The sequence below is a fragment of the Watersipora subatra genome, chromosome 5 (assembly GCF_963576615.1).
Source record: "Watersipora subatra chromosome 5, tzWatSuba1.1, whole genome shotgun sequence".
NCBI classification, from domain to species: Eukaryota; Metazoa; Bryozoa; class Gymnolaemata; order Cheilostomatida; family Watersiporidae; genus Watersipora; species Watersipora subatra.
In genome coordinates this window covers 66,031,602-66,058,310 of record NC_088712.1, presented here as the reverse complement: position 1 = coordinate 66,058,310, position 26,709 = coordinate 66,031,602, and the positions used below count along the sequence as shown (strand labels likewise).

At 35.4% G+C, this 26,709-nt stretch overlaps 2 protein-coding genes across 4 annotated transcripts in view; one reads left to right on the top strand and one right to left on the bottom strand.

The window, feature by feature from the left end:
• LOC137396590 (tRNA pseudouridine synthase Pus10-like) overlaps positions 1-13,119 on the bottom strand; it is a 39,729-nt gene extending 26,610 nt beyond the window's left edge. The window contains exons 1-4 of the mRNA XM_068082903.1: positions 13,011-13,119; positions 3,154-3,199; positions 2,868-3,002; positions 613-750 (exon numbers count right to left, since the gene is read on the bottom strand). Coding sequence (XP_067939004.1) covers positions 613-750; positions 2,868-3,002; positions 3,154-3,156 — 276 coding nt within the window. The 5' untranslated portion in view covers positions 3,157-3,199; positions 13,011-13,119. The remainder of the gene's footprint in view (positions 1-612; positions 751-2,867; positions 3,003-3,153; positions 3,200-13,010) is intronic.
• An 8,702-nt stretch (positions 13,120-21,821) lies between these two features.
• LOC137396295 (zinc finger protein 318-like) overlaps positions 21,822-26,709 on the top strand; it is a 36,218-nt gene continuing 31,330 nt past the window's right edge. For 2 of the 3 annotated variants that reach the window (XM_068082498.1, XM_068082497.1), the window contains exons 1-2: positions 23,837-23,991; positions 24,137-24,336. In XM_068082498.1, coding sequence (XP_067938599.1) covers positions 24,146-24,336 — 191 coding nt within the window. In that variant the 5' untranslated portion in view covers positions 23,837-23,991; positions 24,137-24,145. Of the gene's footprint in view, positions 21,844-23,836; positions 23,992-24,136; positions 24,337-26,709 lie in introns of those variants that run through there. The other variant, XM_068082499.1, reaches the window with a different exon arrangement.

Sequence of the window (26,709 nt, the reverse complement as noted above, 5' to 3'; positions counted from 1 at the left end):
TATAAGTGGGATACCAAATTTTAGTTAAACAGGTGAAGAGTCATACCACATTTGAGTTACACAGGTGAACAGTTATACCACATTCTTGTAACACAGGTGAACAGTCATATTACATGTTAGTTACACAGGTGAACAGTTGTACCACATTTTAGTTGCACAAGTGAACAGTCATACCACATTCTAGTAACACAGGTGAACAGTCATATTACATGTTAGTTACACAGGTGAACATTCATTTCACATGTTAGTTATACAGGTGAACAGTCATACCACATTTTAGTAACACAGGTGAACAGTCATACCACATTTTAGCTCAACTCTATTGAGCAAACAAAGCATTTTGACAATCTTGAAATATGCATTCAATGTAAGAATGCATTACAAATTATAAAGAAGATGAGCTGAGAGAAGGATAGTCTTTTACAAATGATAAATTATCGCCGCTGCGCATACTCCTAGTTAAATGCTGTGAGAAATGCAAGTCTAAGTAAATAAATGCAAGCATTTCATTGGCATGAAAGCAGGATATGCAGATGAGTACTTAAGAGCTACTAAAACCATTAGAATAAATAGCTTTGTTTACTACAAAACTATAGCGGGGACGTCACTAACCTGCACCAGAAATCTATCTTCAGTAAAAGACGTAAGAACTTCATAACAGCCACCACAAATTGTAGGTGAGGCTGCTGGTGACTCGCTGATGATTTCTTTATGCTGTGGATATGTAGCGAGCAGCTCTTCCATCGCCTCCTATAAGCGTGTGTAAATGCTATACAGCCAATAGGTTCTGGTATATTTATATTTAAATCTCAGTGTTTGTTTTTTGCTAGTCTTCTCGTTGATCATCACCGTGTCCCGTTGTAGCGATTAAAATTAAAAATGAAAAATCAGCTGCGCAAAACATTTGATCTCAGTACCTACAAGTCTGAAGGCCAGTGATCTAAACCACAACATTACGATCGTTTAACTGTGAACGATTGTGATTACATTAACTACTGTAAATTGGTTAAAATACTCCAATTTAAAGCGCTTGGGGTTATACACTAGCACAGTTGATCATTATGCATAACGTAACAAATATTAAGCTAGCTTTAAACACTGCTATTATTTTAATAAATATTTAGACTACTAGCTAGCGAGATAAGTTATTCAAATTCATCGGGTAGGATTTTATGATCCATGCAATGCCAGGCATTCGACTAGTCTATAGGTATAAATCCCAATGTTTGTTATGTTATGTCCAGTTATGGAGATAGTTTTAGGAATAAAAATATCTGCTGTGCACTGGATTTGAAGTCACAACCTCCATTTCTGCAGACATGCATTTATCCAATACACTACGCTGTCGAACTGGCTATTCTATAGAATAAATTGGTCACATACTTATTACACATGCCGATCTTTCTTGGCTCCATGCTTAACACTGAAGCTAGTGTTATGCATGAAACCATACCAGAAGAAAAATTTGGACCCATACGCAAAGAAAAATGCTTAATGGTTTACTTGTAACAAAATTTACATTACAGTTATTTGGTATCAAAAGGTTCAACATGTCTTACTCTGCTGTGTTGTAGGTGAAAAATATGTGGAAATGTGATTACGAGCTCTTAAAAGCTCAAAAACGAACAGTTAATAGCAACCATTATGGAAATGTCGTAGTTTGGAATCTCTTTATTTCAATGACGTACTCAAACTTTGTGGTTATTGTTTTGGCACGTGATGTTACCCTGTGAAATTAAAGGCCAATAAAAGGCTTAATATATAACGTCTCATAGCACTATACTATTTTTTTGACAAACACCTTGGGTTCTACCAGAAAGCCCGTATCAAATAAAGATGCTCGTTACTTCACAGTTTCATTTCAGCCTGGTCTTATCATCTAGTCGTAATCTGATCATGTGACCCATACTTTCTGCCAAATGGCTCGAACAATTTCAGCAGCATTTTTCGACTATCACAGGTGAGCAACAGGCTCATCATGTTTATCACAAGATGATATGCACTCCTTTAAGCTAAGGTTAAAAAATTAAACAATTTTCACGATAGGTTTTGAAATATCAGTGCTCAAAGTGACAGCATTACAATGATGATGAAATAAACGCGTACAGACAATAGAAATGCTTTTATTGAATGCATGAAGTATATTTGTGAAAATATTGCGACGACTGACGTCGCATGAAAGTGTAAACAGAAGCCATTGTGTTCAACTACGTCCCATTTGAGCAGTTTTGGAAAGGGATTCAAATCTACGGTGTTTTCTGCAAGCTTTTTGTTTTTAAGCTTTTAAGAGCTTGTAATCACATTTCCACATATTTGGCACCTACAACACAGCAGAGTAAGACATGGTGAATCTTTTGATACCAAATAACTGTAATGTGAATTTTGTTGCAAGTCAACCTTTAAACTCACATGGCCAACAAGACTATAGTAATCATTATAGAGCTGAAGCAGACACTGTACTGTACCGATACTGTGTGAATTACACCGAAACAAACTCAGTACACATAAAAACACAGTACATAGAAATAAACAACACCTTCATTTAAAAGCTAGAATGGTAACTGTTGATTAAAATGAATTTTCTGAGCAAAACCTTTTTTGCTCAAAAATTTCATTACCAGTGCACTGCCCATTACCCGTGCCTCATTACCCATTACCTGTGCAATGCCGGGCATTCACCTAGTTTGATAATGAAAACCACAATATACAATTTGTAATGAGGCAGAAATCCCTCTTACCAATAATGATTGTAGAAGGAAACCAAATAGAACCAATAATGAAATAGCAGCCCTTTTTATCAATATGGTTTGTATATGTATAAAGAAACCTCATTATACAATTTGTAATGAGGCAACAACCCCTCTCACCGATATTGTTTGTTTGTAGAAGGAAATGCTGTCAATACCTAAGTGGCGGCATATGCACCAAAAACAGAGATGTGATTCTAGTTTCTTCCAAATGTCTTCAAGAAAAGGAAGGCTCTTATCGAAGGGTAGAAGACTCTACAACTCGAATTTAACAGCGTACAGTTTTACAAGCACCTCTGGCATCCACAACTTACTTAAAAGGTAAAGGTTATACGCAATACAGAAAATACACACTTGAGATATTAATATGCAGCTCATAGATCAAGTCTGGCAGTCAAACACTCACCATTTTCACTGATAATGGTTACTCGGTCTTTATAACTGATAGTGTTCTACAAAAGCAATATATACTGCAAAATAATGCTGTCAATATTCAGGTCATAAAACAGGACTGATTCCGGACACGCAGATAATAGTCTCTTTTATATGAACTGGCTTTCATGCACTCGGGCTAAGGGTCCTACTGGCAGCGACAGTTGGCCTCAATCTGAGCTCCTATAATATAAAATTAATGCCCCTCTTTTTGCTTGTAAGGTCATCATGTCATCAAGGTGTACTCTATTTGTATATGTACTGTTCATCCCACGACTAAACACGAGCAAAGCGATTGTTTGAGAGATTTATGATAAATGCATATGTGCACACAAGTCACAAAAACTATTCATTAACAGCCGTCGCAAACCCTTGTACCGAAATCTCATCAACAAATTTAACTATTTTTCAATGGAGTCGTTCATTCAAATTCTATTTAAATGTGTTACCAATTCTTTATTACTTGTAGAAAATTTCCTAAACCTTACCCATCTGATTGGATTATACATAAATAGACAAATTAATTCCGCCTAAAATCGTTATTAAAACTTCCCCAGCCTTATTTTTATCAAAATTAAGACCAGCAAACGAAACGCCGAGTGACAATAGAACCATTAGGTCGTGCGCATTTCACGACAAAAAAACATGCACATTTCACCAGTCTATAGCATTGTCCAATTGCCGAAGGTTCCCGTAATTAACGTAGAAATACTGAAATACAATCGTTTCTTTTTTGCCGATTTCAGAGTAACTGACATTTTGGACACTCATGAGTAATTTGGTATTCCAACTGATGTCCAAAGCAGTGAAAGTAAAGGAAATGACGATTATATTTTTTCTAACGATTCTTATGAGATCATTACAATATTTAATTATAAGAATAATTATTCGATTTTATAAGATTTAACTATAAGAATAATTATTCGATTTTATAAGATTTAATGATAAGAATAAGCATTCGAATTTACAAGATCGAAGTATATAGTGATCGACGTTGGGCAATATGTTACTGTTATAATTTTTCTAAATAGTTTTGTTAAATAGATTTTCTAAAAATCTGTATAAATGTCACAACTTCTTGATATTGTTAGCTATGACGCTTGGGTATGTAAACAAAATTGTGCATTGGTTTTCTATTATTACTGTATTACTATATCAATAATATTGGTTATTCTAACAATATCAGTGCATTTTACTTCTAATATTGCATTTCTCCTATTGCAGGGGGAGAGAGATAAACATATAATCATTTCCTTTCATTATTGCTGTTTGTTGTACATAATAACACCCACACCCAGTACATTACAGCTACCATTGCAGTTATCCTATTGCACTGCCAGTTGACTGCTAATATTGCATTTCTCAACCATCAGTACCCTTTCTTTTTTCCGATATCACTTTGGACGTGGACCGTATGACAGGGGAATTTCAAGTTTAAATTAATTTAACTACAGCGAAACCCTGAGATACGAGTCATTCCAAAAATGAATGTTTGGAATCCAAGCTGAATGTTGAAACACGAGCTTGGCTTGTGCAGCTTTTACAGTTAAGAATTCCCTGCTGGGTAGTATAAAATGTGTCGCGATTAGTTTGCATTTGTGAGCAACATTTGTTTATTGTGCCAAAATTGGGCCCATACCTAATGGAATTTCGAATGTTTCGCTATAGATTCACAAGAGAAAATCTGTAGAGAAAATTATCAACAATACCTTTAACGCCGATATTACTTGAAGACCAGACAGACGCAAACCTTTCTAGTGTACTCGATTGCCTTGAAGGTGAGACAGTATTTCCTATTGGTTGTATTGATAACTTATTCCTTTTAGTTTAGATTTTTGTTATAACGGCTTTTCACATTCAATCTGTACTTTATACTACATATAATAGTTAAAGGAGTTATTATTGAGTGGGTTTGGAGCATTTTAAAGGGCTGCAACAGATTACATCAATTTTTTTAATTTTAAATGGAAACTAATTGTTTAGCTTAAGAGTTTTTGGAATCCGAGCAAGGTAACACTGTATTTGCAAAAACTTGTGTTGTTGATGGTATTCTTTCTGTGGACATCAAAAGTCAGGCAACAATTACTCGCAGGTCACATTTTATGGCAATAGAGAAAGGGCATCAGCAGTCAAGCAGCGTTCACTCGCAGGTGATCATCTTATGGCTGTTGGAATGGGCGTCGGAGGTCGGAAAAGATTTACTTGCAGGTAATCCTTTAAACTTGCCAACTCAACACTTTTGCAGGTCATCTCTTTATTTTACAGCAATTTGAATTTTTGATAAAGGTTGATGCTATCGCTTAGTCACAAGAATTTTTATACAAGAATATAAACTTGGCAAGTGTCAATATATAAACTCATACAAAGTGGGCAGCTCAAATAGCTGTGCTGACAACTTAGGGTCGACCTCTGTAATAGTAACATAAATACAAGCTGGTCAACCAAACCAGTTGCATAACGCTCTTCAATAGTACTTGTAGACTAGGCTTTCTAAGCCGATACTGCCTAGCTGTCAAGCCATATTTAATCTTTTAGCGGGCTAAACTGCACCGTGCCTTCAAATTTGGAACAATGCAAGATGAACCTATGCCTAACTCTCTCTAAGAACATTGCTAGTGTATTTATTCCCGATGTGTCATTAGATTAATTGTTGGCCTAGCCTTCCTGATTAACGAACAGGTCCTAACTTTGAGACTGCCAGCAAACTGTCTGCTCCACTTTAAATATTGTTTACACATAGTTCTATGTAGTTCAGCTGTTGTTATATAATTCATCAATTTAGTAATTTTGGTCATCCCTTCAGATTTCTACACCGACCCAAACGTAACAGAGGAACAATTTTTAATACATGTATATTGCATCCTTTCCACAATATCGTGCAGACTACATGAACTCGTACGAGACTTGGTTTTAGTTGCATGTAGTCTCTAGTATGATACATTTTAGTTGTATGTAGTCTCTAGTACGATACATTTTAGTTGTATGTAGTCTTTAGTACGATACATTTTAGTTGTATGTAGTCTTTAGTACGATACATTTTAGTTGTATGTAGTCTCTAGTACGATAAATTTCAGGTGTATGTAGTCTCTAGTATGATACATTTTAGGTGCATGTAGTCTCTAGTATGATACATTTTAGGTGCGTGTAGTCTCTAGTATGATACATTTTAGTTGTATGTAGTCTCTAGTACGATACATTTCAGGTGTATGTAATCTCTAGTATGATACATTTCAGGTGTATGTAGTCTCTAGTATGATACATTTTAGTTGTATGTAGTCTCTAGTATGATACATATCAGGTGTATGTAGTCTCTAGTATGATACATTTCAGGTGTATGTAGTCTCTAGTACGATACATTTCAGTTGTATGTAGTCTCTAGTATGATACATTTCAGGTGTATGTAGTCTCTAGTATGATACATTTTAGTTGTATGTAGTCTCTAGTATGATACATATCAGGTGTATGTAGTCTCTAGTATGATACATTTCAGGTGTATGTAGTCTCTAGTACGATACATTTCAGTTGTATGTAGTCTCTAGTATGATACATTTCAGTTGTATGTAGTCTCTAGTACAATACATTTCAGTTGTAAGTAGTTTCTAGTACGATACATTTTAGTTGTATGTAGTCTCTAGTATGATACATTTCAGGTGCATGTAGTCTCTAGTATGATACATTTTAGGTGCATGTAGTCTTTAGTATGATACATTTTAGTTGTATGTAGTCTCTAGCATGATACATTTCAGGTGTATGTAGTCTCTAGTACGATACATTTTAGTTGTATGTAGTCTTTAGTACGATACATTTTAGTTGTATGTAGTCTTTAGTACGATACATTTTAGTTGTATGTAGTCTCTAGTACGATAAATTTCAGGTGTATGTAGTCTCTAGTATGATACATTTTAGGTGCATGTAGTCTCTAGTATGATACATTTTAGGTGCGTGTAGTCTCTAGTATGATACATTTTAGTTGTATGTAGTCTCTAGTACGATACATTTCAGGTGTATGTAATCTCTAGTATGATACATTTCAGGTGTATGTAGTCTCTAGTATGATACATTTTAGTTGTATGTAGTCTCTAGTATGATACATTTCAGGTGTATGTAGTCTCTAGTACGATACATTTCAGTTGTATGTAGTCTCTAGTATGATACATTTCAGTTGTATGTAGTCTCTAGTACAATACATTTCAGTTGTAAGTAGTTTCCAGTACGATGCATTTTAGTTGTATGTAGTCTCTAGTATGATACATTTCAGGTGTATGTAGTCTCTAGTATGATACATTTTAGGTGCATGTAGTCTCTAGTATGATACATTTTAGGTGTATGTAGTCTTTAGTATGATACATTTTAGTTGTATGTAGTCTCTAGCATGATACATTTCAGGTGTATGTAGTCTCTAGTACGATACATTTTAGTTGTATGTAGTCTCTAGCACGATACATTTTAGTTGTATGTAGTCTCTAGTACGATACATTTCAGGTGTATGTAGTCTCTAGTATGATACATTTTAGGTGCATGTAGTCTCTAGTATGATACATTTTAGGTGCGTGTAGTCTCTAGTATGATACATTTTAGGTGCGTGTAGTCTCTAGTATGATACATTTCAGGTGTATGTAGTCTCTAGTATGATACATTTCAGGTGTATGTAGTCTCTAGTACGATACATTTCAGTTGTAAGTAGTCTCTAGTACGATACATTTTAGTTGTATGTAGTCTCTAGCACGATACATTTTAGTTGTATGTAGTCTCTAGTACGATACATTTCAGGTGTATGTAGTCTCTAGTATGATACATTTTAGGTGCATGTAGTCTCTAGTATGATACATTTTAGGTGCGTGTAGTCTCTAGTATGATACATTTTAGGTGCGTGTAGTCTCTAGTATGATACATTTCAGGTGTATGTAGTCTCTAGTATGATACATTTCAGGTGTATGTAGTCTCTAGTACGATACATTTTAATTGTAAGTAGTCTCTAGTATGATACATTTCAGTTGTATGTAGTCTCTAGTATGATACATTTCAGGTGTATGTAGTCTCTAGTATGATACATTTCAGTTGTATGTAGTCTCTAGTATGATACATTTCAGGTGTATGTAGTCTCTAGTATGATACATTTCAGTTGTATGTAGTCTCTAGTATGATACATTTTATGGGTTGCACTCAGAATTAACAATTCTTAGTACAACGCATTGTTTAACAGCCACAATACCATCCAGGCCTGTGCCAAAAGAAATTCGAGGCGATGACACGTACACAGCTTTGCCAACCTCAAATAAACACCACCAAAACAACAGGAGTTATCAATTTCAACCAGTACATTTCTGTAACGCACGCAAGACAATTTCACTGATATACCAAACTTCTACAAGATAAAGAACAGAGCCGGAGCACCTAAGCATCTTTTCACAGGCTAACAGAGACATCTATCAAATAAAACAGCTAAAATGACTGCTTTTTTTTACTGTCGAGACTCGTGAATGTATGAACTGAGCGAAAGACTCTGGACAAATGTTATTTGAAGGGTGGAACTTTCATGGGTTATTTTTAACCTCTTGCCAATATTATCAGCCTTAAAATTAAGTTAGTTTGATATTTAAAGAGTTGGACTAGTAAAAACAAAGATGTATCCTTTTCTGGTAAATATTGGTATTATTTTTAACCTAAAACTTTTATTTGTGTCTGAACCAGTATTAACCCTTTCACCCCTGATGCCAACTATTTCGGGAGAAGTTGTTCACACTTGGGCCTGAAGCCAACACTTTCAGGACACTTTCTGAGTAACTTTATTGATACTCCATTTGTGTTTATCGTTTTTTATAGCTTTATTTCGAAAGATAACAGTCTGATGATTGTTTTGATACCAGAAATGTGGTTGGATAAAAGCACTTTACTAGGCAAATCCCGTAATAGATTTCAAACTTCAACTCTGGAGGTCGCCATATTGAATGCGTTTGCCGAAAGATGAAGGCTAAATCTTACAATCTAACGTAATAATTAGTTCAGGTGAAGAATTTAGCAGTGACAGCGATCTACAACAACAACATGACCGTTTATTAGCAGCACAAAGTAGGTTTCAATTGCACTACGTCAGAATTACTAAATTGTTATAACTTTTAAATTTTTTGAAGAAAAAAATTTTAGTTGACAAATCTTTTCACAATTTTAGTTGATAAAACGATAAATTATATTAGTTTTGTACTCCAGTTGTTTGCATCTCGTGTTTATTATCATAACTGCAATAAATGTTGTCCTTATAGAATGTAAATATGATATATAGACCTTATATACCAATTGATTGAACAATGGAACGGAAACTACATTATGCCATAATATTGCGTATAGGCTCATAATTTCAGTTCTATTGGTTAGAACTCCAAATTTTTTTTGCAACTTGATGATAACACATTTTCTTGTCATCCTAATATGTTACTGAAGTGTTATCAACCAAAAAGCTGACTGGTAGTAGCAACCAAACTTAGACTTTTCGATTTCCAAAAAAAGTATCGATTTGAATCTTATCAATAACATCCTATATAGATTAATCTAATGTGTATATATTAGTATCAAAATGTAGCTAAGAATGTTACCAACAAGTTACAAAAAACTATTTTCATTTATCTTGAACACAGCTTTATTTATGCTCAATCTAACACACCTCACTTTATTAAATATTGAGTGTGAAAAATTAATTAGGCCAGGGGGGCACTCAACTGGAAAATAATTAGGGCTGAAAGGGTTAATCAATTAGTTCATACAGCTTAAGAAAAGACAAAAAACTAAACGTAGTCAAAAATGTAATAAAATGTCACTTCAACACTAATGTGTGTGTGGATGAGGAATAATCGTGTATATCCTTCCGACAACAAACACATAACAATGTCATTACAAAAAGAAATAAAAATTTAAAGGATTAGTCAGTTATAATACAAGAAACAATTGACGAAGAGAGAAAATATGAACCATAAAAGATCAAGAGAGCTGCAGATAAAAAATAACGTATAAAAAAAGTGGAATGCGTTGCGCTATCTTCACGACCTGTCTTTATGAAAGAGCTCTAGTAAAAAATGTGCTTCATGACAAGTATCAATTAGCTCCATAACAATTTCTTTTTTCTTTGTCAGTGCATTGTCAAATGGAGATATCACCAAACCAAGATATCAAACACAATTTGCGTGAACGGTGACTTGCAACAAATTTACAGTTATTTGGTATCAAAAGGTTCACCATGTCTTACTCTGCTGTGTTGTAGGTTCAAAATATGTGATTCTAAATATGGAAATAGGAAAATATGTGATTTCAAGATCTTAAAAGTTCAAAAACGAACAGTTAAAAAAATGGGTGTAGGTTGGAATCTTTTATTTTGATGATGTATTCAACTCGACGTGGTTATTGTTTTGACACGTGATGTTATTACATGAAATGAAAGGCCAATAAAAGGCTCAATATAAAATGTCTCGTAGCACTAGTTTATGACAAACACTTCGGGTTCTACCAGAAAGCCCTTATCAAATATAGATGCTCGCTACTTTACAGTTTCGTTTCAGCTTGGTCTAATCATCTAGTCATAATCTGATCAGGTGACCCGTATCTTTCGCCAAAGGGCGCGAACAATTTCTGCAGCATTTTTCAACCTTCACAGGTTACCAACAGGCTCCTTATGTTTATCAGAGGATGATACGTAAAGCCTCAAGCTAAGGTTGGGAAATTAAACTGATTTTTAAACTAGGTTTTGAGAAATCAGTGCTCAAAGTGACAGCATTACAATGATAACGAAATAGGCGTGAGAGGGCAATAGACATAGTTTTATTGAATGTGTGAAGTTCATTTGCGAAAATATTTCAACGGATGAGGTTGCATGAAGGTGTAAACAGAAGCACAGTGTGTTCAACTACATCACATTCGAGCCATTTTTGAGAGGGATTCCAACCTACGTTTTCGTGATGGCTGCAATTAACTGTTTGTTTTTGAGCTTTTATGAACTTATAATCACATTTCCACATATTTTGAACCTACAACAGAGCAGAGTAAGACATGGTGAACCTTTTGATACCGAATAACCGTAACGTAAATTTTGTCAGAAGTCAACATTTAATCAACAAAACATCTACTGTATTAACCCTTTGGCTGGGTGAAAGTCCCGCACAAACCACCGAAAATCGTAATTTATTTTTGGAAATTCAATAAAATCGGTATTCTATGAATAAACATAGCTCAACCAAAAATTTATTTTTGTCAACAAAATCTTTTGTATATAAACATGCATTTATATATGTACTACTACAAAAAAGTTACAACTATGTACAAATGTTTATGTATGAAATGCTTGGAAGCATTCCTTTCGGAAAAGTCCAACGCCATGGCGTAGCCGATGCCAGTAGCAACGTCATCGTCCGAGCTACTATAGCCATCACTTTTCTCTGTATAATCAAAGTCTTAAAAGTTAACATCACTACTAGCATCTAAATTATTATCATATTGATCAGACAAAAGATCACTGGCGATTGTGGGATCAAATAAATTTTAATTTTTACGTTTTGAACTTCGAGCCATATGTTGACTGGTTTTTCCAACTTCTATTTTTTCAAAGGAGTCCCGATTTCTTTAGCTTTTAGTACAAAGCAACGCCTCACAGATGATCATTTCATATTGTAATTCATCAACTAATATCTTGTCAATAATATTTAAGATTTACTAGCGTTTATATTCTCTGTTTAATGTTACTAGGCGACAGCTTTATAAACGTCTACCGAAAGCTACAGCAAAGTCATTTCCCCACAGAACCGATAAACAACATTTTGGTCGTTTACCCCATCAAAGGGTTAAAAAAGCTCACCCAAAAGAAGCAAACTAATCAGCAGATCAAGAAGCTACCAAATAGACATTCGAAAGATAGAAGCAAAGACAAATTGAAAAAATACCTTACTCAACATTTTAGAGAACCACAAAAAGACATTAGAGACGATTATATGTATACAGCTCTGCCATCCTCCGACAGACATGTCCTAGTTACCAGAAGTTAGTCACGAGTTCCACCATCCATGTTTACATCACATACACCAGCCGGAGACTGACGCAAACAAGATATATTCGCACACCCCAATGAAGTACTTAGAACAAGTGCAAATATCGATCCTCAGCAAAATAAAGAGTAAAATCTGATCACCTAAACACCTGCTCATAGGCTAACAGGGACATCTATACAAAGAACAGCTCTAACAACTCTGCCTCTCTTTCCCCTCTGCCCACTGAGACTCTTTCCTCTGCCTGTGAAGTCTCTTCCTTCATCATCAGTTGAGTCTTTTCTATTTCACTATTGCAACTGCTGAACCCCTACCTATGGACTGTCATAACTCTAGTTTGGCTGTAGAGACTCGCAGGCTAAGGGGCTGATCAGAAGAACATGGACAACCGGTCGAGTAAGGGTGTAACATTTATTGGCTATTTAAACTCTTTGTCATTAGTATTGTTTTAAAATTTTGTTGTGCATTTTAATTGTGGGACTTATAGAATAAATAAGTATCTTTTACTAGTAAATACCAGTACACCTTCACTAGTGTCTGAACCAGTAATAGATCAAATTAGTTCACGCAACCCAAGCCCAAGATAAATATAGTCAATCAAAATAAAATAAGATGACAAATCAACACAAAATTAATTGTGTATAACATAATTTCTCCCTACAAACATAACAGCGTATGGCCTACTAGAACAGAGCAAGCGCAGAATCTCGTCGATTTAAATACATTACTTAGCCAGATTGCATTAAGTATTGTGTCTGTTACATATATTTTTTATCAACGCATCGTAAGCAATATTTTTAGAGTATACGTTTTACAATTTTTGCTTTAATGTTCCATAAAGTTCCAAGGCCTTGATACAGGCACTATAACAGTCAGGGCGCATGTCACATTCATTTGGTCACGCTTTACAATAGTTCGAATACGAGAACGATTGCGGATAGCCAACGTCTTAGCTTTGGTCGGGCGTTTGCAATATATTTTGATATTACCAGCAGAGCTTTTCAGTTTGCATTTTCCAAACCGGTAGTAAAGCTCTATGTCAATGCCAACACACGGCGTATTAGATTCACGGTTCGTAGACTTACTTACGCTCTTGGCGGCAACCCGCATCGGCTTTCGTCAACGGTACATATACTTAAGTCGTATTTTATTAGGTAGTGTTATTTCGTTTTTGTTGTATCTAGTGTATCTGCAAATTGCTGCATTGCATAATGTAAGCTATTTGCTAGCTTAATTTTAGACCACTAATAGCTGTGAATTTTTTCCTGCTAAATAATCATTTGTACTTTTATCGAATCGATCGCTTATTAGCAAAATGTTATTCGTAACGCTCCGAGAGTTTGCTATTTCTCGGTAAAGTTATTTTTGTGTGACATTTTGCTACTTGTCTGTAAAATTATTTAGGTGGTTTGGTTTAGCTCCACTTCTGTGATCGATGTTCGATTGCTTCTTATACGCAGAGCCGTATAGTTTCACACTGTGTGAAACTATACGGCTCTGCTTATACGTAGCTGCATAGATCCTCGCGTGTCGGGGCGATTAGCCAATCAGCTTGTGCGCAATAATAGCTTTTACTAGACGCTACCCATTATACGCCATGTTAGTCTTTAATTTCATAACCAACCAAAGTTATTCGTGTTTTATTCCCATGAGGTGGGCATGTGTATGTAATGTTTTGTCTTTGAATTGTTGGTATTAGTGCCTTATGAGTGGTCTTTATTAGTTATGCTGGTTGATTGGCTCGTTGTTAACGGTGAAACTTGTGATGAAGCCGTCACCAAGGCTATTTTCAACGATATTAGGAACAAATTTAATATGGTGTATGCAAGGAAATTTTTTTAATCAACATGCTGGAACAAAACAACCCTTAATCTGGTAACATGTGTCTTCATTGGCTGGAACTCTTGTGTGTATAGTCGTGGCATTTTTCATTAAGCTTTTGTTTGTTGCAAATTTGACATTGTATGTCAAACGTTGTCATTAGATTTCGTGAGATTTTTAGAAGACTAGTCCAGCACAGACACTGCTGTGCAAAGCTTCTGATATCAGTTGAGAAGGAAAAATTGTATCCAACAAGCCGAAATCGTTTCTTAAGGATGTATTTTGACTATGAATCAAATTCACGTGTATATAGTATAGATTTACCTGCCGGTAAGATGTTTGGTTTGTAAAAATAGCTCATTTTTTTCTATGCAAGTTTTATGAGAACAGATTTTTAGACAACTGATTCTAAAGAAATATATATCAGAAATGGTACATAGGTCAATATATAGACCTTTTTAAGCAGGATAAAACCTACATGGAAGATGAAAAGTCAATTTATTATTCATGCAATTTTACTTGTTGAATGTGGTTTAAAAACTGAATACAGATTTATATTTTAGGCTAAATTGTATACTAAATTACATATTAATGTAATTCACTATTTATAGCCTATTGTAATGGTCACCGCGGCAGCTGCCTTCAAAACTGTTCCTAGTCCATTACCACTTGTTACTATCGATTATTCCTACTGCCAAGTTTACTTATGCAGTCCCTGCTAATCCAACGTTGCCCGGTTCTGCGTCCTTAAAACAGATAGCTGTCCGTGAGAGACCCACCCTCCGGGTAATCCGGGTCAATAATAAGACTTGTGACTAAAATATGTGTATTTATCATACCAAACAAAAGCAAACTAGGTCCAAACAAAAACTGCCCTTCATACAGTTTGGGCTCCTTGTATATACAGTCACTTCCGAGTAAAACTTGCCCTAACACGGATAAAACTATCTATAGGCCATGCCGACCATGGTTCGTTGTCCGGGTAAACAACATTACTATCGTTAATATGATATACAAAACATAGACTCCATATAATTTTACTAGTACAGTTTAATATCAATACAATCCGTATACTACTGTTAATACACAAACAAAATACAACATAAATCAAACAATAAAAATGAAACTGTCATTGCTCATTCTTTGCCTGCTGTCCTTCTTAAATCGGCAGCTATCGGTTTCCACTACACTATATTGTACACTCTGTAATCTGCACATATACATACACTCTGTATTTATTCACTGTACACTCTGATTCTTGTTAACTTATTTATTAACTTACTCGAACAAGCAATCTTTTGAGGACTATTTATTGAATCGGAGATATATTTTTGACTAGTATGTCATTTCACAGTAGATACACATTAATACACATTAATTGCCATTACGAATGAATGACAAATGAATAACTGTATACTGTGAAAGGTTTTCTCAGTTTCCCATGAAATGCTACCTTGTAAGATTAAAAATTACCATTCTAAAGTGTTTAGGCATTGCATATAACTGAAAAGCATTTTATATACCAAAAGTAAATCAAAGTTTTTTGCGTAATTATGAAGGAATTACAACGTTAGTCTGAATGAATTGCTCATTGCAATAGATAGCTTCAAATTAATTTCCAAGGATTGAAGGGGTAGCAATGCATGTATTATTGTAAAAGTGTCAAGCTGAAATCACATACCTCATTACCCGCTGCAATACCGAATCTAAAAAAGGCTTTATTATATATATATAGTGAAACATGGATAACTCAAACTTCACGGGACCGAGCGAAAGTGTTTGAGTTATCAGAGCGTTCAAGTTATCAGAGCACAGTCACGAGTGAATGTATTTATCAGTAGATACATATACAAACTACATGTATATATAAAACTAAAGTATAGGTTGTTTGTTGTAAGTTAAAGGGCATCTGATGTATAGTTTTAAAGTATTTATCAGAAAGTATAAATATTTTTATACACTTGAGATTTGTGTGTTGTTTTAGGTGATGTGACTGCCAGAACTTTTTCAGATTAAAATTGGCAAAACCTAATCGCGGTTAAAACGCTCAGAAGACATTTTTTCTTCTGAGTGTTTTACTCGAGATCAATTTTGCCAATTTTAATCTTAAAACGTCTTGTCAGTCACATCACCTAGACTGCAAACAAATCTCAGCCCAATAGAAAAATATCTATTCTTTCTGATAATTTTTAAAACTGGACATAATGTAAGTAAACATTTATGACCAATGCAAAAAAGCATGCTTTACATCTGATCAGTTGTTTCATTTAAAAAACTTATCGAGTGTAGTCTGTGACAAGGTATTTTTTTGACAAAGATCAACAGTGTGACTGAAATAGATTTAAACAGTTATTATAGTCCTTAAAAACTTGTTAGTCTTTTCTAACAAAATTGGCCCATCGATAGGTACACACGCCTTCACTACGCACTTGTCTAAACCAAGTCAATAATACACCATCCAAATCACCGTGCGACGTTGAACGATCTCTTAGCCTTGATGATTTTTGGTCACATAACGATCTTATTATTTCTTTTTGTTTAATCCATGTTGACACTACTTTTTGGAAGATTTTCTTTTTTTGGATAATGCTGATAGCTTTTGTCCTGCTTCGATTTCCTCGAGTACTTTAAGTTTGTCAGAAGGTTTCCACGCTTTTCTTTGCTTGTGTGATGCCATCGTAAAGTGGATGTCTGTTGTAGCAGACGCCAAGCCACGAGCCTATTTGTGACATTTTATCTTTATGTATCCGCATATAATCACTGTTACAATATTTATTTTGCATGCTGTCTATCTTTATTAAATTTTTATCGCTAATACCTTCTAACGTTTATAGCTTGGCCGTAACTAAGCGAACGTCTTAGCAACCCTATTAATCATTTTTATACGATTTCTTTTTCGGTTCCATTATACAGTACGAGGGAAATTATATGTACACTATACGCGTATAAAAAGCGCTTTGGTTAAGAAAGCAGAGTGGTCTCAGCTCCGCGACTAGTGGAAACTCTTTCTAAACAAATTGAACGGAAACCACGTTTGTGAATTCGGCAAAAAACTGTTTGAGTTAACGGTGCCGAGGTCGAGTTATATAGAGCCATTTATCATTGCGTGGGAACGGACCAAGCAAATCCATTCGAGTTAACCATGTGTTCGATATATCCGAGGGCGATTATCCATGTTTCACTGTACTTGTATTTGGTAAGAACAACACTGCACAAACTTTATCTTTGTGACATATTTAAAAAATTTGTATAGAGTGGTTATAATAGAATTTTAGGTGCATACCAATAGCATACAATAATAAATTCAATATGGTATTTGACTGCCACTGTAAAAGAAGTGTTGAAAAATACAGCGCCACCCTTTAATTAAACGCCATCTCTATTTGCCCGCCACTGACATTCTTTGATCTTTACCAACTCTAATAGAAAGGAATCATTAAAAAGTATCCACAAAATGGTACTAATCATTGCTCAGTTACATAAATAACAATTAATTCTTTTGTTATATGACGTAATAGCAGCCATTTTCATGGCGTATTCCAACTTTAAAATGTTAAAATGTCTTCGAAAACTTAAAATATATGTCTATTGTCTAACTCCAAAACTTTACAGTTTTTTTAATTTTGCAAGGGACGCCATCGAAATAATTAACCTTTTGAACCCTGGCCGTTCTCATCAATGCGTGTCAGTAACCTTGGGTGATTTGTCAAGTGCTCTTAAGTTTTTAAATTTTTATTAATTTATCTAAATGTGTTCACAATACAATGATATTTTGTAAAACACTGGTAAAATAGTTGGACAACCCACAGCTAATCTCATCAAAAAGAAAACAGTATTTCGCCATTATGCGGGCTGAAACTATAAAAGTTTGTACAATTTTGCGGGCTGAAACTATAAAAGTTTGTACAATTTTTGAAAAACTCGTAAAAACATTTACAGTATTATCATATCCATCGACCACATGTTAATCATAATTTCATGACTAAAAATATACTGGAAATTTATAGTTAGTATAATAAATCTCTTTATTTACATCACAATCATTCATTACCTACGAACAAGTTGTATCGGTCTTTTCTCTATCGTTTTAATGACAAATTTTATTATAACGAAGTAAGTAGATCAAGATATTTGAAAATTGTTACAATTGGAAGGGAAGTTTCTGGTCTAATATCCTTTCCAAGAATTAATTTGATTAGTTTACGCTGTTACTTAGAAACAGCTTTTGTGAACGCCATGTGAAGGCTGGTATTTCGGCCGTTAAGGTTTTTGACATGCCTGCACAATGCCGGAATACCGGCTGTTACGGTTCAAAGGGTTAATAGCTGTATCCCACTAATAATTCATAACCAAAGTAGTTCCTTGTTTAACTCGGTCTAAACTTGGGCATATATGAAAATGTCGATCTGCCCAAGGAAAGTGCAAAATATAGGTGTATACTTGAGCATATCTGAAAAATGGTTTAGCAAGAGTGCTGAGGCCAATTGCACAATATAGGTGAAATTAATATCGATTCACCTGTAAAAGTGTTCAATTTCTCTCCCCTAAATTCCGACGAAGTTGTCGAAAAATACAGCGCCGCCATCTATCTGAAAGTCACATCTAATAAAACGCCACTATAGGGGAACGGTTGGAAAATAAAGCGCCATGGCGTTCCAATAAAGGTTTTACGGTATCTGCTATGTTGCAAATCAATGTATCATGTAGTGTGGTGCCTAGATGTGCAAAATGTATTAGAATTGCAGCCAACAGAAGCACTTTTTGCATGTCCACGCATCGGCTAATCATTGGCTTTGACATGATGTATCATGTCTACGTTTAGCCAACAAAGTGACCTCGCTGTGTCACAGCTTAGAGCTCGCATTGCGTATGTTTTTGTCTCCTGTATGTTTGCCTCCTTTTTGTCTCCAGTACTGTTTTTTTTATTAAATATCCGGATTATATTAGTATAAATAAATGTAAACAATTTTTAAATGCTGTCAGTTCTTAACAACAGTGCAGCCCGTTTTACTGTTCATATACTATATTGTTGATCTAGAGTTCAATAGTCACACCCAATCACTCACTAAAAAGACTAAACATTAAACTGTTTATAAAATAAAACATGTTGGTAAATAATAGCAAGTAATGTAAAAGTTCTTTGGATACTATTTGTGTACAATCTTCAGTAAACGCTGTTTGAATAGATTTTTTAAATGTCTCGTATCAGCTGGGCGAAGTCTCAATTTCTAAAATGTGAATTAGAAGCAATCAAGTTTTATCTAATTAATTTGAAATTCTAATTTTTCATCTTGTATATCCAATCATTGCTTGTTTTGACCTTGTATTTTCCATTGTGAGAACCCTTGACATTATAACTGGGCAAGTCCAGATGTCTAAATGCTATGAGTGACTTATTGTAGCTGTTAAAAAAGAGCATGCTGGTTAGCTATAATTCAGTTCTCGTGGTCGCGAGTACTCTTGCTTTTAAAGCTTGAAATCAAAACAAAATGTGTCATCTTTTGCCGGAAATTATGTCTGCACTCTCAATAATTGCGAGTGGCATTCAATTTGGCAATATTAAAACATGAAATTGCCAAAACAAGAGAAGTATCAGTCAAACATCAACTCGACAACAGCTTAGACATTTCAGCGCAACGCAGTGAATCAGTCAAGTACCAAAATCCTTTCGATAGTATAGTTGTGCGTATATTCTTGCTAAGAAATGCATACATGGTTCTACCAAGGATGCTACAAAAATAACCTTTTTCAAGAATAAAATGTATATATATGTAAATATTTTGTTAGACTTGCTTACTTTTAGACCTGTAGCTAGCTGTCCACTCTGTTAACTTTAAAAGTTGACTTGCCATAAAATTCACATTACTGTTATTTGGTATCAAAAGATTCACCATGTCTTACTCTGATATGTTGTAGGTGCAAAAGACGTGGGAATGTGATTACAAGCTCTTAAAAGCTAAAAAACGAACAGTTAATCGCGGCCGCAAAGACCGCCGTAGTTTGGATTCGCTTTCCAAAACGGCTCAAATATGACGTAATTGTTACAGGATAGTTTCTGTTTACACTTTCATGCAACCTCATTCGTCGAAATATTTTCACAAATAAACTTCACGCATTCAATAAAACCATGTCTATTGTTTTTACGCGTCTGTTTTATCGTCATTGTAATGCTGTCACTTTTAGCACTGATATCTTATAACTTACCGTAAAAATCGTTAAACTTTTTAACCTTACCTCGAAGGAGTATATATCATTGTCTGATAATCATGACGAGCCTGTTGGTTACCTGTGATAATCGAAAAGAGCTGCAAAAATTATTTGTCAAGTATTGGGTCACGTGATCAGATTACGACTTGACGATTGAATAATGCCGAAAGAAAACTGTAAAGCAGCGAGCATCTATATTTGATACAGGGTATTCGGTAAAACCCGAAGTGTTTGTCATAAACTAGTGCCACGATAAGTTTTACATTAAGCTTTTTATTGGCTTTTTAATTCACGTGAGAACATACGTGACAAGACGATAACCAAACTGGAATGACTGCGTCAAATAAATAAACAGATTCCAATCTACGGCGGCTTTTCGTTTTTGAGCTTTTAAGAGCTTGTAATCACATTTCCACGTATTTGACACCTACAACACAACAGAGTAAGACATGGTGAATCTTTTGATACCAAATAACTGTAATGTGAATTTTGTTGCAAGTCAACCTTTAAAATTCAACAATCATTTTCTCACATGCCACTCGAATGCCACATCATTCTATATTGCCCGAGAAATTTGATAAACTGTTAAAGGAGCCTAATATTACAATAGTTTGTCAGATAACTTTAATATGGGTTTGATTACTGTCTTAGTTTCATGAAATGTGTTCAAGTGTTACAAAAACATTACACGCAGAGTCTCCAATTCTTAGCTTTGCTAGAAATTTTATTACAGGCAGTTTTTTAATGTTACGTTATATACACTAGAATGAAATGTATACAGGCTAGTAAGATGCAGTTGGCACTGTTTAAACGCACCTTCCCTTCAGAGGCAGACATGAGAAGGCAAATTTGAAACTTGCTTGAACATAAAATCAAAATACGAACAAGCTATTGTTGTATAAGGCTTTTAGAGTAACTGCGCATCTTAGGTCGGTACAACGCATGCGCAACGCACAAACATTGTAGATACAACGCGCATACACTATCATCACAACGCACATACAACGGGCAATAAAAAATAAATAGAATACTTTGTATAATGTTTTAGACCTGTTTTATTACCAAGCTATAAATATAAATGGAATATTGAATAATAATATATTATTATTACACATTAATATTAATGTGTTAATGCGCGCATACAACGCGCATGCATTGTACCGACCTAAACTAATAGCATATAACTTGGTCCAGTCAAATGGTTCAGCAGATTCAACAAATGGTTGAGCAGTGATGAAACCAACTCCGATGGCTATATAATGTGTCCTAGTTCAATATAATATTCATACTTACTAGTTAGTTTGAACTGCAGTCAGTAGCAGCATCATGGACAATAACCAGCTGTATTCTGTTATTACACCAGTTATTATTGTTACATTCTGTTATTGCAAGTGTAATACTTTTTATCCCGTCAGTAGTAGTTCATATGTGAAATGGTTTATTTTTCAGTTCTTCATGAACAAAACCAAGCATGAGTAACCATGAATATTATGGAGCTCCTCACCGAGCTCCTTATCCACGGGAGTACCGGCATGGCCCCTCTAGTTACCCCAGGCATCAGGCTCCACGCCATCCAAGCTCTTTGCCATATAGAGGGTATCCTGAACATGAAGGTGCCAATGTTGTTTCTGTTGTTCTTGTAAATACCATCTTGGCACTGGTTATGTCTTGTTTGTGAGTGATCGATCGATTATAGTTATCAATTTGTCTACCTATCAAGTAGACTAGATGTTCATTGAGTTACAGTTTCATTTACATACAGTTTTCCTTGTTTCCTGCTGATTGGAAGGGATGATTGTTGATGCTAGTAATTGTTCTCAGCATATTTCTTCCCTCAGTCACATTTATCTGAAAAGTTGTTTACTCTAGGTAGCCTTATGGCCCTTTTACAACACCATACAGTTACACTTATCTGGAGAGTTGTTATCTTTCTGTAGTCATACGCCCTTCAATAAAACTCAGTTAATCTTATCAGGAGTTGTTCACTCCCTATAACATCATGCCCCTTTTTCAATATAATATATATTATATTATATTGCTGCTATATTACTATTGAAGTTTTTGAAAGTCAGAAAAATATATTACTACTTAGTTTTTGAATGTTTATTCAACTTCATGATTGTAGAATTTCCCAAATTTGTTCAAGTATAAAAACATACCTTTTTCAAATTTAGCTATGTGTTTATACAATGTATTTGGCAGGCAGTAGCACTGCATGCGTCCATCATTTAAATTTACGTTTTGGCATGCAACAAAGTAGGAAGATTTCTCGTCTCGCACTCCCTTTGGCATATCCTTGTATATATCCTTTAATACTTAAATGAAAAGAAATATAAATCGGAATATATCGCCCAATTGGATTAAAATGATCAAATGATCTTACTATCAGTATGTTCAGCTAAAGGGTTGTGAAATCTATCACTTACGCTATAAAGAAATAGGAAGCGCTTTATTTATTGATGATTCCGTGGTATATCAATAAAGTATTGTAATTATTGATGATTCCGTGGTATATCAATAAAGTATTTTATTGATGATTCAGTGATATATCAATAAAGCATTTTATTTATTATTGACGATTCAGTGATATATCAATAAAGTATTTTATTTATTAATGATTCCGTGATATATCAATAAAGTATTTTATTTATTGATGATTCAGTGATATATCAATAAAGTATTTTATTTATTGATGATTCCGTGATATATCAATAAAGTATTTTATTTATTGATTCCGTGATATATCAATAATGCGTTTTATTTATTGGTTTTAGTTGGTTATTATTTTTAGTTTATAGCAAGTATCACATTCATAAGGTATTGTCGATTACATCGATACAATCTTTTTCGTTTCCAAATTTCATATAATTTTCAATTGTTCTTGCTAGCACATCTATTCATAGCATTAATTCAGATACCCATGCTTAAAAACTATTTTAAAGCAGCAGCATTTCACGGCAGAGAGCGAGTGAGATTGCCATACCAATCTCCGGATAATAATTATGACTCACTTCATTCGGGAAGCGATGGGCAGCCTCAGGTGATTGACTATGCCAATAAGCGGGTGACTGTGGAAAGGTCACAGCCATTGTACGAAGAGGATTATGAAAGTGTAAAACCTAAGCCCGTTATGTCTACACCAGCGCAGGCTACATCAACAACGTCATTTAGTGGTGCCTTGTCAAAGGTGACTATTTTACTGCAACTTCTCATTAGATGAAGTTATGTTCTTTCCGTCATTATTTGGTGTCATTTCTGTAAGAATTGTCTCATATTTGTCTTTAGAATTTCACTCCAATTATGCTTTCCTGATATAACATGTGTGTTGTAGATATCTTTGACTGAATTGAAAAACACACTTGGCGGTCAACTGGGAAGCCTATTATCAAAGGGCTTATCTCAGCAATCTGTTGCTTCCGATATGCCTCATCCATCTCAGGAACAAGTGCAACGAGACCAACGATCGGAGAATCGTTATGAATTGGGACCCAGTCATGCTTACAGCGGTGAGAGAGGGGAGCGCCTTCCTGATGCTGAAAGAAGTTATTCTAATCAGGGTGTGAGGCGCAACGAACAAGCTGAAGGATATCTTCGGCCCGTCGAGCATGTTCCATCGCAAGGTGCAGATCATCAAAGGAAGCCAATTTTTCCCATTGCCTCTTCTATCATCGAAGAGACACCAAAGTCTATCCTTAAGAAATCAATTCTTAAAAAAAGCGAGCCAACCATTTTACAGTCCCAGATGCCTCAGGCCTCCTCTGGTACGCATCGTTTATCTGTTTAACAACTTTTATTTTTCTCAGTTCTGATGTGCATTAGAAATCTGTGAAGCTATACTTACTCATTTGTAGTTCTCAATTTTTATATATCCATTTCAGTGTAATAATTCATGGCATTTTTCTACAGATCCTGTAGATGAAGATGCTTTCCTCTATGGCAGTGGTACTTATGTTGATCCACCAATTAAAGCCTCGAGCGAGGTTTTGCAAGATACACAACTGCCTGCGACTAAGCCTGACACACAAAAGATTATATCCAATCCTGCGTTCACCGCTCTTCTCAAAAGTATCGGTTTGCCTGATATCAACATGGCTGAAAAAGTCAAGGTATGGTAGATGCAGTTTAGAGAATCGTTCAGGTATTAAGTTTTTTCTTTTTTGTTAAATGTCAGTGTTAGGCGAGTAACTAAGGATGGAATGTTAGGTGTTTGGCTGTGGGAATATCTGGCTCAACTAGCAACTCTGGAAGATCATATGAGCAACTACACCGGTCTGTCTTTTTAATGAAGGGGTCTTTTTAATGAAGGGGTCTTTTTAATGAAGGGGTCAATGCAGTGAGATGGTAAGTCATTCTTTGACTGTGATTTGTTATTGCTCTTCATGAATGCATCAGGAAAAGCAACAAATGGATGAAAAGCAACGTTTACAAGCCTCCAGGGCTGCACGGCCGCAGCAACTAACAGCTGGTCGAGAGGAAACTTTCGGAATAGACCAGAGTGCCTCATTTTTGTCATCTGAGGTTGTATTGGACGATCTTCTCAAGCTAAAGCATCCATCAAAAGGTATTTAGAGAAGTTTGCTTTAATGAGCTTTTGTTTAGCATTTTATGTAGGATGTTCTCTCTTGTAGTCAACACGTATTTCTCATGGTTTTTTAAATTTTATAGAAATTTCTACAAGAAATCAAACAAGTGCATATGCTGATAGGAGTCTTGAAAAAGAAGACTATAAAGGGGATAGCAGGTCTTTTGATAAAGACCAATCGGTTAGAGATGGCACGGACCGAAGAAGAGAGGATGATAGGCACATGGGTTCTGGTAAATTTGGAGATACGGGAAGCTTGAGGAGACGTAGTCGCTCTCCGGGGAAACATTCTTCCAGGCGTCGTTCTCAGTCTCCCAGACGTCGCTCTCGTTCTCCAAGGCGTCATTCTCGTTCTCCCAAACGACACTCTCGCTCACCAAGGCGGCGATCCCGTTCACCAAGGCGGCGATCTCGTTCACCGAGGCGGCGATCTCGTACTCCACGGAGAGATCGGTCAAGAAGCCCATACAGAAAGTCTAGTGCACTGAGAGATAAAGATCAGGGTTATAATAAGAGCCCTTCCCAAAATTATTCAAAAGAAGATGGTTCAGCTCGTCTGAAGGGAAAATGGACAGAGGTTCCTTCGTCTACTAGTGATCATTCTCTGTCAAGGTAACAAAGATTTTATTTTTGTGTGTGTTAAGCTACTGTCACATTACCAAACTGTTCTTATTATGCAAGTAGTTTCCTCAAATTTTTTCAGTGGTGTCTTTAGCACCATCATGACACAATTGCTTCCATTTTGTTTATTAACGACTGTTATAATGAGTTAGTTATTATACTGGTTATTATACTTTCTCATTTCGCTGAGAGAACTTTGATGAGATATTGTCATGTTTTACGTGTTGTTCGCTGAGTCTGTTTTCTACATGCATTGTGTTCCTTCAGACAACCAGAAACTTCTGAACCTAAACTACAAGAGCTTTCCGTAGGCGTACCGCTGGTCTCTAGGAAACGTTTGTTAGATAATGAGGAGTCACGTCCCCCTTTAAAATCTATGAAAGAGGAAGTGCAAGAAGAAGGATTCCATGATCTATTATCAAAAATTCCTCGTGATGTAAAACTTACTCGTGCTCAGTTTGAAGATCTCATGAAAGCTCATCAAGCTAAGCAAGAAGCAGCTGTTCGCGATAGTAAGCTGTTCATCTTATTTCCTTTGTAGTTCTTACAATGTTACTGTTATACAACAATGTTACTGTCATACAACAATGTTACTGTCATACAACAATGTTACTGTCATGCAAGTGACTCAACAAATAACAATATCACAAGACTTGTTTATCGGTCTTGAGACAAATTCCAACCTTTTTGATTTCTCATCTTGAATGTTTTGGTGTTTCTCTGACATTTGCGTCATAGATATGTTTCAATCATGTGAGTTGTAGGGCAGTGCAGGGCGCTTTCACCCAAAGAAACGCGAAACAGCTCAAATATATCACCAGTGGGGAGCAGTTCAGTCACACGGTACGCTACATTAACTTTTGTCATCTGTTAATGTTCTTCTCATCCTTTCCAAGGCTTAACATATGTTGTAAACTATTATTATTGTTCTTAAATGCATATGTAATATATAACGTTATGAATTGGTCAGTCATTAATAAGCCAACAAGTAGTTACCGTACTTTGCAGACTATAAACCGCACCCCTATATAAGCCGCATCTGCTTTATTTTCCAAAAAAGAACGATAATAAAACAATCCATCAGCTGCACCTTTGTATAGGCCGCAGAACTTAGGGCGGTGCTTTGTAACGTGGCAGCAACTTTGCTGTTCAAAATGGAATAGTGCCTAACGGCACTGTTTCGTATTAACCGATGCTTTTTAACCTAGTGCCTAATGGAACAGTACCATTAGGCATTGTTTCGTATTTTCTTTCACCGCTAGAGACGCACTAACCG